Source organism: Bufo gargarizans, chromosome 3 (assembly GCF_014858855.1).
Source record: "Bufo gargarizans isolate SCDJY-AF-19 chromosome 3, ASM1485885v1, whole genome shotgun sequence".
In the NCBI taxonomy this organism is placed as follows: Eukaryota; Metazoa; Chordata; class Amphibia; order Anura; family Bufonidae; genus Bufo; species Bufo gargarizans.
The window spans coordinates 574,280,815-574,297,322 of NC_058082.1; the positions used below are offsets into that span (position 1 = coordinate 574,280,815).

Here is a 16,508-nt window from a genome sequence, read left to right on the forward strand (position 1 = left end):
GAGTTGTAAAAACAGTGGCATACCTTCCATAGAGTAAGCTACACAACTGTATGTTGTCAGATGCATCTTTTACCATTTAGCTAAGTGTATTGAGATAACTCACAAGCCTCAAGATAATTCAGAATGCAAATCATCAAAGCAAACTCTGTGCAACAATTAACTTACATTTACATCGCTGAGCCTGTTTGCTGAGCAGCCCGGCTGCACCCCGCACCCTCACATCTGACAGGCTGTGGCAGCACACACACTCTGAGCTACAAGACCCTTGTGTATTTAAATCTCATTTAGCATGTCTTTCAGAAAAGTTTCTCCTGGGATTCGAACTCGCGACCTTTCACATCAGAGGCAAGGCATTTACCCACACAGCTATGACAGCTGTATAGCCAGTTACTTAAAAAAAATTAAAAAAAATATTTATATATATATAAGACTTCTACTGTAGATAACTTTGATACCTAGTGTACATACACATGACAGCTGCCCAGCACACTGTATGGATGTAGCAGAGCTGGGTGTGTTGGGGCAACTGTCATGTGTATGGTTGCACCCTAGGTATCAAAGTTCTCTACAGTAGAAGTCTTATTTTTTTTTGTTTTAAGTAACTGTCTGTACAGCTGTCATAGCTGTGTGGGTAAATGCCTTGCCTCTGATACAGAAAGTCATGGGTTTGAATCCCATCACAAACTTTTATGAAAGACAGGCTAAATAAGAACACAAGCACCAAATCTTCAACACTAGAGGCTGCTGGGAACACAGGAAGAGGAAGAGGCTGCATCGCATCGCTGACATGGAGGTAAGTATAAAAGTTTATTTTCTTTTCTTTAAATACCGGACTGTTACTTTACTGCCATGTGGGAGAGGGGGGGCTATTGGCGCCATGATACTGGCACATGGAGGGGGGGAGAGAGAGGCACTTGATACTGGCACATTAGGGGGCAGGGAGAGAGGATGGCACTATGATATTGGCACATGGGGGATATGAATCATGAGGGGCAGAAATGTGAAATGATCGGGGGGGGGGGCAAAATGTAGATTTGCTTGTGTTGACAAAAAACCTTGCACTGGCCCTGGTTAGAGTGCTGAAGATTGTTGATCAAGGGTGAAAATATTTACCAAATTTATGAAAAGGCATGAGCCCTTCTGATGTCTAGTGTAAATTTTAAAAAGTATTACCATGGGCGGATTGACCATAGACCTTACAGGGAAATTTCCCGGTGGGCCAATGCCCTCTTCATGGCCGGCCAGTGGAAGTTTTTGGGGATGTATTTTGTGCTGCTGGTGGCAGTATTTTGTGATGGACTGTGGTATTTGGCTCTTTTGGGGTGGTATAATGTATCACACTATGGTATTGCTGGCCCTGCCTTCCATCAAATTGGACCCGACTACAAAACAAGGCCACTTTTATTATTTTTTCCACAGCCACTTTTAGTTCCCAGTCCGCCCTGAGTATTACTAAATCTGCCACATTCAGTTAATTTCTATTAGAAATACTGCATTTATTGTTTGCATTCTTTTAGAATATTTTTGTATATTTTTGACACATAAGCACTAGTGTAAGTCTGTATAGAGTGCTAAGGAATATATTGGCACCATATAAAGTAAATCATTATTTGTCCTATGCACCAGAAAGTAAAATTGCTTATACCTGGCATGTATCTATTCCTCCTTCATCATAACCTGCACAGACCATACTATTGCTAATATTATATTCCGGCATTCGCTGCTGACATTTTTCATTGGAGATCAGTGGAACTTTAGCCTCCTGTAATATATTTGGAACGGGACCTGATGAGAAATAGGAGAAATAAAACAGTTAAGAATTAATTTCTAGGCCATAAAAAATCAAGGTGGGAAGCCTAGTTAAATGTATCATTGCGAGCAATGCGGATAATTTAATTTCAAGCTGTCCGTTTTTACACAACATATCCATTGAATCAGCATTTCCCAGCGGTTGTGCTTTTAAATTGGTGGCCTGATTGCAAAGCAGGTCAGTAATTACCAGCCTTTGATTATCATGGATGTAATAAACAGTGCCAGTTTATAGGGTTATTAAAATGATTTCCTCACATAAATTTTGATTTAGAAATACTGCATAATAAACACGATTGCTATGTTGATGAGATTGTTGGTGGGAGGTATTTTTTATTTTTTTTTGTTTTCTTTTTTTTTGGGGCTACAAATGTTTATGGACATAATGCAAAGAAATAGAATTAGGACAATGAAACTCTTTGCTGCATTGCAGGTAGCCCTTTTCACCTCTCCTGGATGTCCAAATAACAGTATTCATTAAAAGACTAATTTCTAACAGAAAAAAAAATTAAGTCTAAATCCAGCTACGTGTAAAGATGTGTGCCTCCCCCCCCCCCCCCTTCCCAGCTCTAATCTGGTTGAGGATTCCAATTTCTCATGAAAAATATTCAATACAAAATTGTAAAGTGCTAGCAAACCCAGGCTGCAGTTCACAATACCACCACTGGAAGGCCAAACATACACATATATAGAATAGACATCTCATGATATGATACCACAAAATCGAGTAGTTTTAAAAAAGCTTGTCACATTGTGACACACATATCAGGATATGTCCAGTGAAGAGGGAAGGTGGTAAGGAAGGACACATCTGTATTTAGTTAACATTTCATATATTGCATGTCCATTATTAATTACAGGTCCTGCCCATGTTGTGCCTTTCGGCAACCTCCTTTGAAGTGAATAGAAATGGGCTATAGCAAAGACCTAAAAAAATACACTGGACCCAAAAAATGCACCAAAGGTGAGGAAAAACACAGCCATAAACACACACTGTTTTCAGAGCATTTCATAATTCCCTATTGGCTTCTAGCAAGCATTTGGCTGCAGCATTTACCAGAATAAAAAGAAATGAGGCAAAAAATGCCAGGAAAATGTGTGACACCCCCCTTAAAACAGAGATTGTACTACCAGATAACAGGTAGCAGCACAGGCAAAACAAGAGCAAGGGAGTTATTATGGCAGTTAAAGGCGTTATCCAAATTCTAAAACATCTCCCCCCAATGCCTTGTGCCCCTTCTATACATTATACTTACCTGGTCCCCAGCACCCGTGCCGCTCCAGATACCTCGCGGCCGCCACTGCATGTTCCCATCGTGCAGATCAAAACATCTGGCAATGGGGAGGAGCAGCCAATAGCAGTCCACGATGGTGATCAGCCTCAAGAGGACTCGTCACCGTCGTGGCCTGCTATTGGCTGCTCCTCCTGTCGCCAGATGTTTTGATCTGCATGATGGGGAGATGCAGCGTTGGCTGTGCAGCGATCCAGAGCAACATGGATGCTGGGGAGCAGGTAAGCATAATGTATACATAGGGCTCAGCATTGGGGGGGATATTTTAGAATTGGAATAACCCATTTAAGATTTATGTACATGCCAAAACTTGGAGCGTGGACCCTGTATAGGAGCATTGTAGTTCCATATTGAAGACCTGTAGACAGTTTGGGGCATATTTACCAAAGTTGTACCCAAGTCACAGATGTTTTACTTTTTATGATTCTCTGCTTTTCTCAGCACTTTAAAAAAAAATGTGGTTGGAACATTGTGGAAGGAGTGGGACCACTTCACTTGATGCATTTGCAATCATTTAAGCTGGTGTAAATTATAACGGAAATCTACGAATGCTCATAGCTGGTGTTGATTTCAAATTTTGGTCCTATAAAGAGGGCCACGCCTATGAAACGTCAGTCTTTACTAAATGTGGCTCTTTGTATGCTACCATTAGAATTTTTACTGCGTTGCATTGCTGTGGCTATCCCTGACAACTGAATATTGTGTCTAGAGGCCGTTCATATTTATAACTTTAGGAGACATTCAAGTTGTGTGCCGGCTGCACCTCTCACACTGTTTGAGGTATCATATTGTTATTGAGTAAAGAATTGCCGGTTGCATCACCTGCCTGAGTGTCGTTATCGCCATTCACCTGCAACATTACATGGGCATAAAAAAAATGCTGGTTTGTCTAAATCACATCGTCCCATATAAAGAGGGGATGTGCTGCCAACAATATTGCAAACCAGCAGTCGCACCAACGATCATATGAACAATCATTCATTTGCCCATTTTGGCAATTTTCTGCCCATGTTCTTAGGGGTTAGTGTCACAAAACATATTCTACATTTTTCAAACCAGCACCTGGATCTGAATACTTTTGTAATTGCATTTTATATTAAAAAATTGTATAACCACTGTGTTATTCAATAAAATGTATCAGTATAGCTCCACCAGCTGTTTGTTCTTTTCCCTTTTTTTGTTTTTGTTCCGTCTCAATGAGCTGGTTGCACACGCTCAGTTTAAATCTTCAACTGGCACCAGCCGTATCCACTGTTAGAAGTTGTAGCACCTACAGGGAGAGAAAGCTCACACCCCCAGAGCTGGCAGGCTGAAGATAATCTAGCAGAGCCATTGGAGATGTGGACGGGGAGAGCTCTGGTTCCATGTGTGGCACAGTACTGGTTCAAATGTGACAAATATAATAAAAAAGAAATGTTTCAGCAGCAGGATCCTTTAACACAGGCCAAGGCAGGGCCATAACAAGATCTGATCAGCACACGTTTAAAGAGCCTTTACTCAGGATGATGCAAAGTGCATTGGGTGAGAAGAATTGTTTGTAAAAGGGCCTTTACCCCTTCTTTTCATTGGACTTCTCAAAATCTTGCAGGTGGATCCGTTCTTTATGCTTTATGGTGCACAAATTTGAGAACTGAAATCCATTACATACATGTGAATGTATGGGGTTGGTTCTATAGCAAGTGCATGCTCTTCTACAAGATATATGGACCAGATGAAAAAAATGTTCAACAAATCTGTTGCATGTGAACTGCACTCTAAAGCTTCCAATATGCAACGGTTAAATCCTTTTAAATGTGGTCCAAAGAAAGACAACTAGTGAACTAGTGAAATGGTGACAGGCACCCAAGGGTCACTGGTGCACATGAGAAGCAAGGCCTAGTCTGTCAGGTCTGATCCCATAGAAGAGGCATTGTAGCACACATTGCTGAAAAAGTTACTGGTGGCTATGATAGAAAGGTGTCAGACCACACAGGGCATTACAACATATACCAGCAGACCAGTGAGAGTGGCCATGCTGACCCCAGCCCACCACCAAAGGTGTCTGCAATAAGTAAGTGTGACGAATACCACGCCTCGTGCCCGCTTGACGTCACCTCACTGGTTACCAAAGTGTGATGTTACGCCCTCCAGAGGAGCAGGTAAGGTCAGCTTGGTACAGTTTACGCAGACACCTTCTGTCCACGCGGGCACAGAGAGCAAACAAGCTGAGAGAGCCTTTTCACTGCCGCAGTGAAACAGCACCTTCTCAGCCTGGGAAATCTGCCACCAGTTCTCGTTTGATATAAGCCCGGTCTACTAACGGGATTATATAGGGTGAGAAACCAACCCGCGGTAGCTTACAACTAGGCCAAAACACGGATGTGGGGATTCGTGATCGAGATACAAGATAGCACAAGATTAAATTATATATTTCATAGACAGATGGAGGAGCTGGGGTGACCGGACCCTGAGACGGACGACTGACTTCTAGGTATTTTATGCCTCCTGAGGCTATCCATTAAATAATCGGACCCTTGATGTCTACACAGAGACTATATCAGCAAGATACTCCAGTCATACTGGCTAACGACTTTGGCATGTTCCTTGTACAGTCCATCTAACCGTGATCTCCCCCTGCTATCATTGAATGGTCCCCAATTTACCTTTTTCTTTCAACATCTAATTTAAAGGGATATCTTATTATCGAATAGATATCCGGCATCACAATGTATTGACCCCATGATCCTACAGTGTGGGGGAAACGCGTCCTGGTATTATTGACGTTTATGTGTTCAAGTTAGGATGCACTGTGTACCTGGTTGGCTTTTACTAGCAGTACTAGGGCTGTATACACAGTTCACCAATAGGGCCTAAACTATTAGGGTAGCTTTATGTGTTTTTTTGTTTTGTCTATCTGTCCAATTTCAGCACCATTTAATTCACCTTCTCGCCCTTTAGGACCACCTTGTTGTGTTAGGTTCAGAGTAGCCCAGGTTCGATGACAGGGAGCCCCCACCTTTAGGGGTCGTCCCTGGGCTGAGTTTCAGACCAGGGAGAGATAATAGGGACAGCTCTCCCTTTATCCCCTGGTATGAATTGAGGTGCGTATTGAGGCAATATATCTGAGTGGACCCTCAGTTATTATCGTCCTTTTTGTCGATGTCTCCAATTATTTTAAGGATTAAAAATTTTAAATTAAAGCATATTACTTTTAATGGGTTATATGAATTGCTGGACTTAGTTATATTTTTAATCGCCTTAAGGGCACACTAGATGACACAATATAGACAGGGAATATATACAGATACAGGTGATATAGGTACAACAGGGTTAAGCAGAGCAAAAGTCAGTTACCGGGTAGATTAAAGTTCCTTAGGGTGATAAGGGTAGAATAGTCCTTGGCTGCAGTCACGCGGGGGCACTGATGTCAGCTGGTTCCCGGTCTCTCCAAACACATTGGCACAATGTGACCCCCTTCAGAAAAGACACCGCCCGCTGGCTTGCATGGGCTTATAACCTGTAGCCGTCCGCTCCCCTCCCCGCCTATGGGTAAGGTCCACCCCTCCCTCTCTGGTGCTGTCAGAAAATTACCCATAAAACCCCTTAGGGCTCATAGCCCCAGACCAGAATGTCGCAGGAAGATGGTTCCGGGCCCAATTAATCTGCCTGGGTTCCGGCTACAACTAGAGTCCAAACATGGTACCGTTATTTGGTTTCTGTGGGGAGATATGTATATCTCCGCTCCCGGGCATCCTAGCATCAAGCCAGACCCACGTGGATGTTCGGCTTTGCCCCAGGATCGCAAAAAGATAACTGAATTATGCCTAGGATGAACGGATGATTCATAATTCCTTATCAAATGTCGGTGCCAACATGTCTGGGAGGTATCATTGATCCTGGGCAAGGGCTCCTGCTGGGGGGGTTTCCTGCAGGATTAGCTTGCCTCCAACCTGGCTGGTTGAGGTGTTACTTTATCCACCTGGGGCATCCTTGAAGCCTGTACCCCTGGGGCTTCCTCCCTTGCTAGCTGACATCAGATGCCTGGTGGGTGAGAACTTATTTTGCATGTACACTGACTGTGTACATGCCAAAAGGTGAATTACATGACAATCAGGGCTGCCAATAAATGATAATCCATATTCCTCACAGTAAGCATCAGAACTGGACCATGAAAGAAGGTAACCTGGTCACATGTATCATATTTTTTCATATCGTTTGGATGGCCAAGTGTGTGTATATGTCACTTACCTGAGTAAGAGATGGCACCAGAATGAAGAAGACAAGCCGGGGGAGGCTGTATGATGCTCTGGGCAATGTTCTGCTGGGAAGCCATCAGTCAGTCATTCATGTGGACATTACTCTGATATGTACCACCTACCAAGTACATCTCTTCCTCATGGTAATCCCCTAATGGCAGTGGCCTCTTTCAGTATAATAAGGTCCATACTACATGTAAAAACTTATCTTACAGGACACCTTCAGAGGTTTTGTGCAGCACATGCCTCAATGAGTCAGAGCTGTGGATGGCACGAGGGGAATCTACACAATATTAGGTTTTAATGTTATGTTAGATTGGTGTATGGTGCCTCGATTACCTTGGCTTTCTGTCCGACCCCAGCCAGCAATGGTACAGTTTAATCCTGGTGCAATCGCATCCGGGCCCTCAGGCAGGCATATTGGTTGGATATAATCTGTAACAGAACAGGGGAAAAAATGCAGTTTTTACAAGAATTGCTCTTGGAAGGACATCAAGATTTGTACCTATTAAGGTCAGGGGGTGTTGTCATTACACCTAGAGGCTCTGCAACTGGTGTGCCCTCTGCATGCACTTTTATTGACAGCGCCAGACATGATGACGTTTACACTGCCGGGCCCTGTCAATCAAAGTGCAGAGGGTGAGCCAGTCGCAGAGAGAGCAGAGTCTCTAAGTGTAATGGTAACACCCCCGTTGCTCCTAGAGGCTCATTTGCATATATAAAAGCATAATTTTTCTCAGCAATGCAGACACATATCAACATGGGATCAACACAGATGCCTTCAGCTGCCAAGCGCATATGTAACAGGTCAGCCAGTGTCATAGGTACAAATCTGAGAGAGAGAAATAGATAGATAGAATAAAAGATGGATGGATAGAAAGATAGACAGATAGATAAATACTCCTGTGCTCCTCTCCTGGGTCTTTTTATTACTTGGACTCATTATGCCACGGTCTGTAGAGTAAGAAAATGTGAGCTCACCATTAACCAAGCTAAATGTGATAGAAATGCTGAGTAGCGTGCAGACCCCGGGAAGTGCAACTAAAGAGGTGCTGAGAGCTCTGGGATTCTGTGGTGAAGCAAATCAGCAAGATATGGAAGAGAGAATCTGATGACCTTCTGACACCATAAATGTTGTGTGTATCAGGCATGAAAACTAATCCCAGCCTCACACTGTGCAGAAGTCATAAACCAACCTCCACAGAACAATTTGCAGAAATATGGATTTTAGTGGCATGGAGTTTTAAGCTATTCTGGTTCAATGTTTCAAGACTGAAATTCATGTCTTGGATGTAGACACCCCCCCCCCCCCCCCTACCATCAAGCACATATTATAGTAGCTTTTTCTATTTCAAATTCTATCAGTCAGTCAAACCTCAGCCACATCACTGTACCATATAAAAGACTTGCTCTTTGCAGAATAAAATTGCCCAACCCCATCCCTCCCCCCCCCCCCCCCCCGGTTATATTCTGTCTAGTATTACAGATACCATATATTTAGTTCTATTTGGATTTGGGCTTTAGTTGCAAATATTGGGTTAGCTGGAGAATTGGTCGCAAAGGAGACTTCGGAGCAGCGGCCAAACATATCTTGATCTACTACAACTGTATAATCTACTATCAAATAATACCCATACTGTAATATTTGCACATTCACATGCACATGTAGAGTACATTCAAATAAAATAGGTGATGATATCACCTCCTGCTCTGCAGCTATTGGCTGAAACTGCACCTCAGCTCTCAGCATTACCAGTTCTGGAATTATAATTGACCCCAGCTGGTCCATTTAACTGATTTTGACTATTTACTTGGAGTTCTACTTTAAATATCAAACATTAAAATACGGTAATCTTCATATTCTTTTAAAGGTAAGCTGTCAGCAGTTTTGACTATGCTAAACTTCTGACATCAGTATGTAGGGGCTGGGAAGAGCAGGACAAATATACCATTAGTAGAGCTTGTATGATCAGGAGTAGAGACGAACAAAGTATTAGAAATTTCGATAGCGCCGCCCCCCCCCCCATTATTGTACCCCTCAGATGCCGCATTCATGCATGATTATAGCATCTGAGTGTAAAAACGGTGAGAAATTAACATAACAAAAATGTAATCAAACTTACCGCCTCCATTTGCTCTCGAGGGGGCGGCGGCCACCATCTTGCCTGAAGATCTAGAGCGAAATCTCAAGATTTCAGCCAAGATCTTCAATCAAGATGGTGGCAGATAGTAAGTAGAGGTAAGTACGATTTAATTTTATTTTTTTGCACTATTTCAGGTTAAATCACTTTGCTACCACAAAGCACATGGAAATTTGGCTTCGCGGAAAATCAAATTCAACCTGAAATTTGAATCAAATTCCACTTTGGTGGATTTGATTCGCTCATCTCTAATAAGGAGTGGTGTGAATATGAACTTTCATTCTGCTGGATTCCCTTGACTGGAACTGAGCTGCACCTAGGCCATGTGACTGATGTACTGTGATGTAACTGGACTAGGAAAAGGCCTAACCCTGCTTTCACACCTGAGCGTTTCTCAAACGCGCGTTTTACGCGCGTTTTTGTTGCGCGTTTTTATGCGCGTTTTTTGTAATAGTAAACGCGCGTTTGACACGCGTTTGTGTGATTGACTGCAGTGTCCTATGGCCACAAACGCGCGTCAAAACGCCCCAAAGAAGCTCAAGTACTTGATTATGCGTCGGGCGTTTTACAGCGCGATCGTACGCGCTGTAAAACGCCCAGGTGAGAACCATTCCCATAGAGAAGCATTGGTTTTCATGTGTTGAGCGTTTTACAGCGCGTTTGAACGCGCTGTAAATGCTCAGGTGTGAACTTAGGGTAAGCGATCACAGAACGCCGAGGCCTCTACAAACAGTGAATCGGCAGGGCTGCTGGGAGTCAGGCCTCCACCGATCTGATATTGATGACCTATCCTGACAATAGGCCACCAATATCAAATTCCCAGAGAACCCCTTTAAGGAGTAGAATCTGACAGAATAAAACTTTGGAGGTCATTTACTATGGTGAAATACATCTTAATTAGATGTATTTCAGGCATAAATAGCAGCACAACAGTTAGTTGCGCTGCTATCTGCAACTTTTTCCCACTCATGCAAGGTCTAAAATTGTGGACGCAGCGTGGGCGGGGAAGGGGACGGGTCGGCAGGCCCGTCTCATTTACCATTTTCTACGCCTGTTTTAGGCGTAGAAAAAGGTCTAAATGTAAGACAGATCGGAAGTTGTCTTAGTCTGGGTTCACACAGGCGTGTCCGGATTAGGTCCGGATGCGTCCCGGTGCATTGCGGCAAACCCGCGCGATTAGGTACGCAATTACAGTCAGTTTTGACTGCGATTGCGTTCCGATGTTCAGTTTTTATCGCGCGGGTGCAATGTGTTTTGCACACGCGTGATAAAAAACCAACTGTGGTACCCAGACCCAAACTTCTTCACAGAAGTTCAGGTTTAGGTTCGGTGTTGTGTAGATGTTATTTCCCCTTATAACATGGTTATAAGGGAAAATAATAGCATTCTGAATACAGAATGCTTAGTAGGTGATCAATTGAGGGTTAAAAAAAATAACTCAATAAGAGACCGGGAATTACGCGATCAAGAGGAGAAGGTGAGTTAACTTTTTTATTTTTTTTTAACCCTCAATTGATCACCTACTAAGCATTCTGTATTCAGAATGCTATTATTTTCCCTTATAACCATGTTATAAGGGAAAATAATACAGTGAATAGACTGTCACCTAGCAACCATGCGTGAAAATCGCACCGCATCCGCACATGCTTGCGGATGCTTGCGATTTTCACTCAGCCCCATTCACTTCTATGGGGCCTGCATTGCCTGATAAAACGCACAATATAGAGCATGCTGCGATTTTCACGCAATGCATAAGTGATGCGTGAAAATCACAGCTCATGTACACAGCCCCATAGAAATTAATGGGTCCAGATTCAGTGCGGGTGCAATGCGTTCACCTAAATCTCGCCCGTGTGAACTCAGCCTTACATTTATAACTGGCGCTAGATGTGCCAAAGTTATGGAGAGGCCGGCGTCGCTTCATAACTTCGGCGGATCCACTGCAGTTTAGGAATTTATTAAGAACGGCAGTCTAAAACGGCAGTCTTAATAACTGTGCCCCTTCATATTAATACTACTCCTGATAATAAAAGCTCCTCAAAAATATGCTTCAACTACTCTACCTATAACCTACCTAACGCTGTCAGCAGTTTAGCATTCTCAAAACTGCTGACAGATTCCCTTTAAATTGGTCATACAAATTAGATAGCCGTCAGCTGATTTTTGCCAACAGCTATTCCTCCTGACCATACATACACATATATGCTTGGCTTGCATGTGCTATCAATCAGACTCCTGTGGAAATGACTTACCTCCCCAGAGAATAAAATGATTGGGCATGTTGAAATCCAACTGCTCCTCAAATTTTTTTTTCCCCTCTGATAACTGCCATTGGAGGAAGGTTCCAGACATCTTCATACACATTAGATTGCTGTCTGGTCCCACCGACATTCATCTTGGGAGCATGGCCCTTGCTATATATCACAGTACCACTGCATAGAATACTGTACCATAGTCAAAATATCCAGTTTGCTACTTACCTGTATAATTAACTGGTGATTCGAGGTGCATCATGACGATATCGCTATCTTTAGTACGCCGGTTGTAATGCGGATTGATGACAATCTGATCGATCGATCTCCTCTCTGTTTGCGGATAGGTCAGGTTGGTGCTATCATACATTCCAAGTACGCCATTCCAGTTGGACGGTACTAAATTCCTCCTGCAGATTACACAGAAAATGCGCAAAATTATTAAGGTCCAGATGACAAGCCTGACTGATTCCTCCTGGCGGTCATCTCTGACCTCTTAAGCAGTACACATCATTTGAGCTTTGTATCGGATTAAGTGAGACGGTTTGGTTATAATTGGAAAGCGCTTAATGTTTCCTCGCTGCACCGCAGGACTCACGCTCCCGAACACAGAATTAGCAGATTCCTTGATTCCGGCAAGAAAACTATAAATTATAACAGTAGCTGGAACAACAATACAATTATGCAGGGGCTATTAACTTAATTATTATGATTCTTTAAACAGCTAAGTTAAAAATCTCGAGCCAATTAGTCATCAGCCCCACAACGCCAATGATTAGTACGTTCCATCTGAGAAACAACTGGTTTGAAAGATTGGTTCTTGGCACCTCATTTCTGCATGAGGAACGACTAAGTGCAGTAAACATTGCGGCTGATATCTGCTCGGGAACCAAATGGGAAATCATTTGCATATCGCTAAAAGGCGTTATCTACTAACCACACATTTCTGTAAATAGGTATTATATGTTAATCAAACACATGAATATAAATGACCTGAGCTAGGACTGGTCCAATAGCAGCTCTGCGAATATTGAATTTCCCATACTGGTGAAGTGAATACAGAGAGGCTGTCAAGTGGCCTGAGATGTTAACTGAGTATTATGGCTTCTAAACAAGCTGTTTATACTGGAAGAAAGTTTAGAGTCTTAAATAAAAAAAAGTTTTTAAAATTAATTTTTTTTTTTTTTTTTTTTTGTCATAGAAATCCACTATAGAGAAGCTTGTCGGTCTCAAAATCATGAAAGCTAAATACTGTGGGGGATATTTATCATTTAAAGAGGACCTTTCACTACTCTACAAACTAAAAACTAACTATACCTGTGGGCAGAGCGGCGCCCAGGGGTCCCCCTGCACTTACTAGTAAGTCTGGGCGCCGCTCCGTTCGCCCGGTATAGGCTCCGGTGTCTGCGCTCCCTCTGACTGATTTCTTGTAGGAGGCGTGTCCCTTGCTGCACTGCTGGCCAATCGCAGCGCACAGCTCATAGCCTGGCTTCAGTAAAGAGAGTTGTTTATTCTGTTACCTCTGGAATAGTTGTCTGACCACTGCACCATACGCTGGCAATTAAACTCTACACACCCTGCCTTGCACCCATACAAACACTTAACATCACAGCACTACAATACCATCAGGCAGGAGCTCCAGAACCAGGGTGTGCCCTGAGGAAAGACACAGGCCCTAGCGAGCATTGGTGTGAGGAAAGAAATTGTGATAAACTTTCTGCAGCCAGAGCCACTACCACTGCCTTTCCCTGTCCCAGGTTCTCAGGCACTTGCTGCACAAAGAAATGACATGGTACTGTGACCACTGTGGCAAATCATAGATCTCAGTGGTCACAGCTACTCAGCTGTGGTATACCATTCAAGCCCCTGAGACCTGTTTTTGGCCACAGCAGTCACGGTACCAACAGCTTCATTCTGCAGAGACCAGAAGTGGCCGGGGGGGGGGGGGGGGACGACTGCAGAAAGGTGACCGGGGTTTTTACTTTCAGGACCAGAGGTTAGGACCCCAGGGGTTGTTGACTCCAAGGTTGGACAACTTCTTTGGACAACAATAGGATGAACACTGCACAGTCTGACACTGTCACTACTGATTGGACTATGCCAGAGAGAATGAATATATGGACACTCCTCAAATGACAAGGGGAAAGGTCAGTTCTCGATTTATTCATTCAGGAGGAATAGTAGAAGAATAGCACAATGTAGAGGTTTAAGAAGAAAAAATGCTTCAGAAATGTTATTTTATGGGGATTGCAAGTTTTTAGTAAAACATATATGTCAGGATAGTTGACAGCTCTGCTTTAAAGCCTCAGGCACAAGGTGAATTCTGGCTCCATATATCTACTGTATTAGTTGCGAAGAGATGAGAGCCCCCTTTGTCCTCCATGAGGCCCTACTAAAGTTTTTCCATAATCCCTCAGATTATCTCCTAGAATAATTGACCCTAGAATAGATAGTCCCATAATACGTCTTTGACATGTGCATAAGGGCTTGAGGGATCTCCAGTATTGTGTAAATTAAATAGATTCCAGCTAACCTGTGGAAGGAAGATCAGTACTTATCCATATGTGGCTCAACCAATTTCATGATCTCAGCTGTGATCACATGACCGGGCTTTTCCGCTGAATTAACGCCCAGTTATGCACGTGTTTCTTCCTGTTCAGCGGCATGTAGATTATGCAGCAGAATAGGAAGACACAGGGGCACATGGGACTTCAATGGAAGGACCCGCAGTTACTCGGGCAGTCACATAATCTCAGCCTAGACCGTGAAATTGGGGGTACCACAGATGGATAAGCACTGCTGAAACTTTCTTCCATGGGTTAGATAAAACTCCTTTAAAGTTTTTTTTTTTTTTTCCCCAGGACTGAAGTAAAAAATAAATAAATAAATAAAAATGTGTGCAATAAATTTACTTTAGGCAGCTTTCACACAGTCAATTTTTGATCTGTGACTTCCATCAGTGATTGTGAGCCAAAACCATGAGTGAAGCCTACACAGAGATAAGGTATAATGGAAAGATCTCCAACTGTTCTGTGTGTTTGACCTACATCTGGTTTTGGCTCACAATCACTGATAGAAATAACTGATCAAACACTGACTGTGTTAAAGAGGCCTTAATAATTCTGCTCTGGTCACAAAGGTTATCTCCCTTATCTTCTTGCACATGAGACTGCTTAGATCAATGATTAGCTTCAGTGGCAGTCTGACGAAAAACAGGTCCCGGTAACTTCCTTCGAAGCAGGGTATCAACTTTGTTTCAGGTATATAACATTTATGTATTAAATAGCAAAACAACAGAGAACTGTAACCTACCCATAAACACAATGAGCTGCGGACACCAGCCACTCTTTGTTGACCAAGGATGCTCCACATACTTGTCTTCCATTAAAGTACAGAGACGCAATCCAAGGCCAAGCTCCTACTCCAGCATTGGTGCCACCTACTATTTTGGAATTGCTCACTTGCCGTTTACCACATTCTGAAGAGAAAGTTGTACAAAATTAGTTTCCAACCATTTGGGATGAGAAAATAATAAGTTCATAGACAATTCTTTCATGCAGTAAAGGTATTTCCTGGAACTTTCACTGTCATAGTGGTGCTTGGAAATTGGTGAAGCCTTCAGAATATTTCATATCTCTGCATAAATTTGACCCAAAACTACATCAGATTTTCACACAAGTCCTAAAAGCAGATAAAGATAAACAAATCAAACAAATGAGTCGAAAATGTTAGACTTGGTGATTTACTTATTGAGGAAAAATAATGCAATATCATATGTCTATGAGTGGCAAAAGTCTGTGAACATTTGCTTTTAGTATCTGGTGTGACTCCTTTGTGCAGCAATAACTGCAACCAAACATTTCCAGTAATTGTTGATTAGTCCTGCACATTGGCTTGGAGGATTTTTAGCCCATTCTTCCATACAAAATAGCTTCTTCTATATCATTTTTTGGTAGAACATCTTGTGTGCTTATGGTCATTGTTTTGGTTCTCTTGAGATTCAGCTTACTGGCTGATGTGACATTTTCCTTTAGAATTTGCTGGTATGATTATGTAGCCATAGCTTTATCAATGATGGCAAGCCATCATGGTCCAGATGCAACAAAGCGATGAGGTTTTTATGCTGAAATGCCTGTCTCCAGACATAACATTTCTCATTGAAACCATAATGTTCTATTTTGGTCTCATCCATCCACAAACATTGTTCCTTCTGGCTTGTCCAGGTGATCTTTGGCAAACTGTAGAATGCTACAATGTTCTTTTTGGAGAGCAGCTGTTTTCCCCTTGTAATCCTGCCATGTTCATCATTGTTGTTCAGTGTCCTTCTAATAGTAGAATAATGAACATTAACATTAGCTAATGTGAGAAAGGCCTTTAGTTGCTTACAGGTTACTTTGGGTTCCTTTGTGACTTCATGGACTATTACACGCCTTGCTCTTGCTGTGATCTTTGTTGGTTGACAACTCCTGGTGAGGGTAAAAATGGTCTTGAATTTCCTTCATTTGTACACAATCTGTCTGATTGGTGGAGTCCAAACTTTTTAGAAATGGTTTTGTGATCTATTCTGGCCTGATGAGCATCAACAACTTCTCTTCTGAGGTCCTAAGAAATCTTCATTGTTCATACCATGATACATTTCCACAAACACGTGTTGTGAAGATCAGACTTTGATAGATCCCTGTTCTTTAAATAAAACAGGTCACCCACTATCACCTGATTATCATTCCATTGATTTAAAACATCTGACTCTAATTTCACCGTCAAATTATCTAATAATCT

General features: G+C 42.5%; 1 protein-coding gene across 1 annotated transcript in view; it reads right to left on the minus strand.

The window, feature by feature from the left end:
- The window catches only part of TMPRSS15 (transmembrane serine protease 15), a 508,008-nt gene that overhangs the window by 23,139 nt on the left and 468,361 nt on the right, over window positions 1-16,508 (minus strand). Inside the window, exons 22-25 of the mRNA XM_044285898.1 lie at window positions 15,042-15,207; window positions 11,958-12,139; window positions 7,676-7,771; window positions 1,646-1,785 (exon numbers count right to left, since the gene is read on the minus strand). Coding sequence (XP_044141833.1) covers window positions 1,646-1,785; window positions 7,676-7,771; window positions 11,958-12,139; window positions 15,042-15,207 — 584 coding nt within the window. The remainder of the gene's footprint in view (window positions 1-1,645; window positions 1,786-7,675; window positions 7,772-11,957; window positions 12,140-15,041; window positions 15,208-16,508) is intronic.